The following is a 1,165-nucleotide window of genomic DNA, read 5'->3' as shown; positions in this document are numbered from 1 at the left end:
TGATTCCATGAAAATGAACTGTGGTTTAACTCTCCTCCATTGCGAAGTGGCATATTATATGGAGCCAACAACGGCGCTTCGCCCATACCACCACCAATACCCACCTGTCCTTCTTCTGCGCCACCGGCGGTGTCAGTGGTAGCGGCAGCAGCTTCTTCCTCATCCAAAGGCAACCTCTCATATGTAGCATTCGAAAATGTTGAAGCAATTACCATTACTGGCCCAGCAGCCACCAGAGAACCCACCACACTACCCCCCACCACCTGTCCCTGACCGCGTGCTAAGTATATAGTCAGCCCTGAGGATCCCAGCGGTGGCGTCGCCCCTGGAAGAAAAGCGCCGGTCAAGGAGAGGATTTCGAAGCGGCCATGTAGAGCCATGACTGCAGTAGAATCACAGGGTTGCCTAATTGTCACATTTGTGACTATCCCGCTTGCACTCAACACGCAAACTCCTCTTTGCCTTTTTCTTGCAAATTCTGCGATGCTCTCCGCTACATCGGAGCCACTCGCCACCTCCATAACATGGCTGCGCATCGCATTAGGGCTGTCCCTCGTCACAAATACGGGCGGTTTTGGCTTGTTCTTTGAACCTGTGAATAATGAAGACATGAGCGTGAATCGTAATCATGAAAAATAAAATCTGGTCTTCAAGCAATGGAATTTTTTAAAGAAGAATTTAAATATATGTTCATAATTTTCTATCAGTTTAAACTTTTAGATAAACAGGATTGAAGGTTCGATCACCCGTAGGCCTGCCTCTTGCCCTATTCTTTGGGACCTCAACAGCGCCTTCGTTCGGCTCCTCGCTTTGTTCTCTTTCTTCTTCATCTTCTTTTCCACCAGCACGACCATCGTTAGAATCGTGATCATTCATAGCAGGCTCCTTGAATGGTGATGGTGTGGGATTATGGTAGTTAAGGGATATGCCTAGATTTGGCTTTTTCAAAGCTGGTGAGCTAACTGATGGTGATGACTCAAATCCTGGTACGCCAGTCCACCATGGTTTAGCCATCTTTGCTGCAATTATAGTGCAGATGTAGATTCCAAATGACGCTGCACTCTGTTTTCTGAAAATTCTAGATTTTTGGGTTCATTGACCAAAAAATCAGTGTGAATGAAGACTTTACTCAATGTTGGATATATGTAGGAGAGAGTTAAGAGTA

The 1,165-nt window shown here is 46.1% G+C and overlaps 1 protein-coding gene across 1 annotated transcript; it reads right to left on the bottom strand.

Annotated features, from left to right (window-relative positions):
* Window positions 1-5: 5 nt before the first annotated feature.
* Window positions 6-1,146, bottom strand: LOC111386534 (AT-hook motif nuclear-localized protein 19-like; the record flags this gene model as incomplete). Its single annotated transcript, XM_023010993.1, has 2 exons — window positions 747-1,146; window positions 6-592 (listed from the first exon to the last, which is right to left on the bottom strand). Coding segments are annotated over exons 1-2 (855 nt in total), but the record flags the coding sequence as incomplete, so codon positions are not given.
* Between the last annotated feature and the right edge of the window lie 19 nt (window positions 1,147-1,165).

Source organism: Olea europaea, unplaced genomic scaffold (genome assembly GCF_002742605.1).
Source record: "Olea europaea var. sylvestris unplaced genomic scaffold, O_europaea_v1 scaffold35998, whole genome shotgun sequence".
Taxonomy (NCBI): domain Eukaryota; kingdom Viridiplantae; phylum Streptophyta; class Magnoliopsida; order Lamiales; family Oleaceae; genus Olea; species Olea europaea.
The sequence above is the reverse complement of the archived record's forward strand: the minus strand, read 5'-3'. Positions and strand labels throughout refer to the sequence as shown.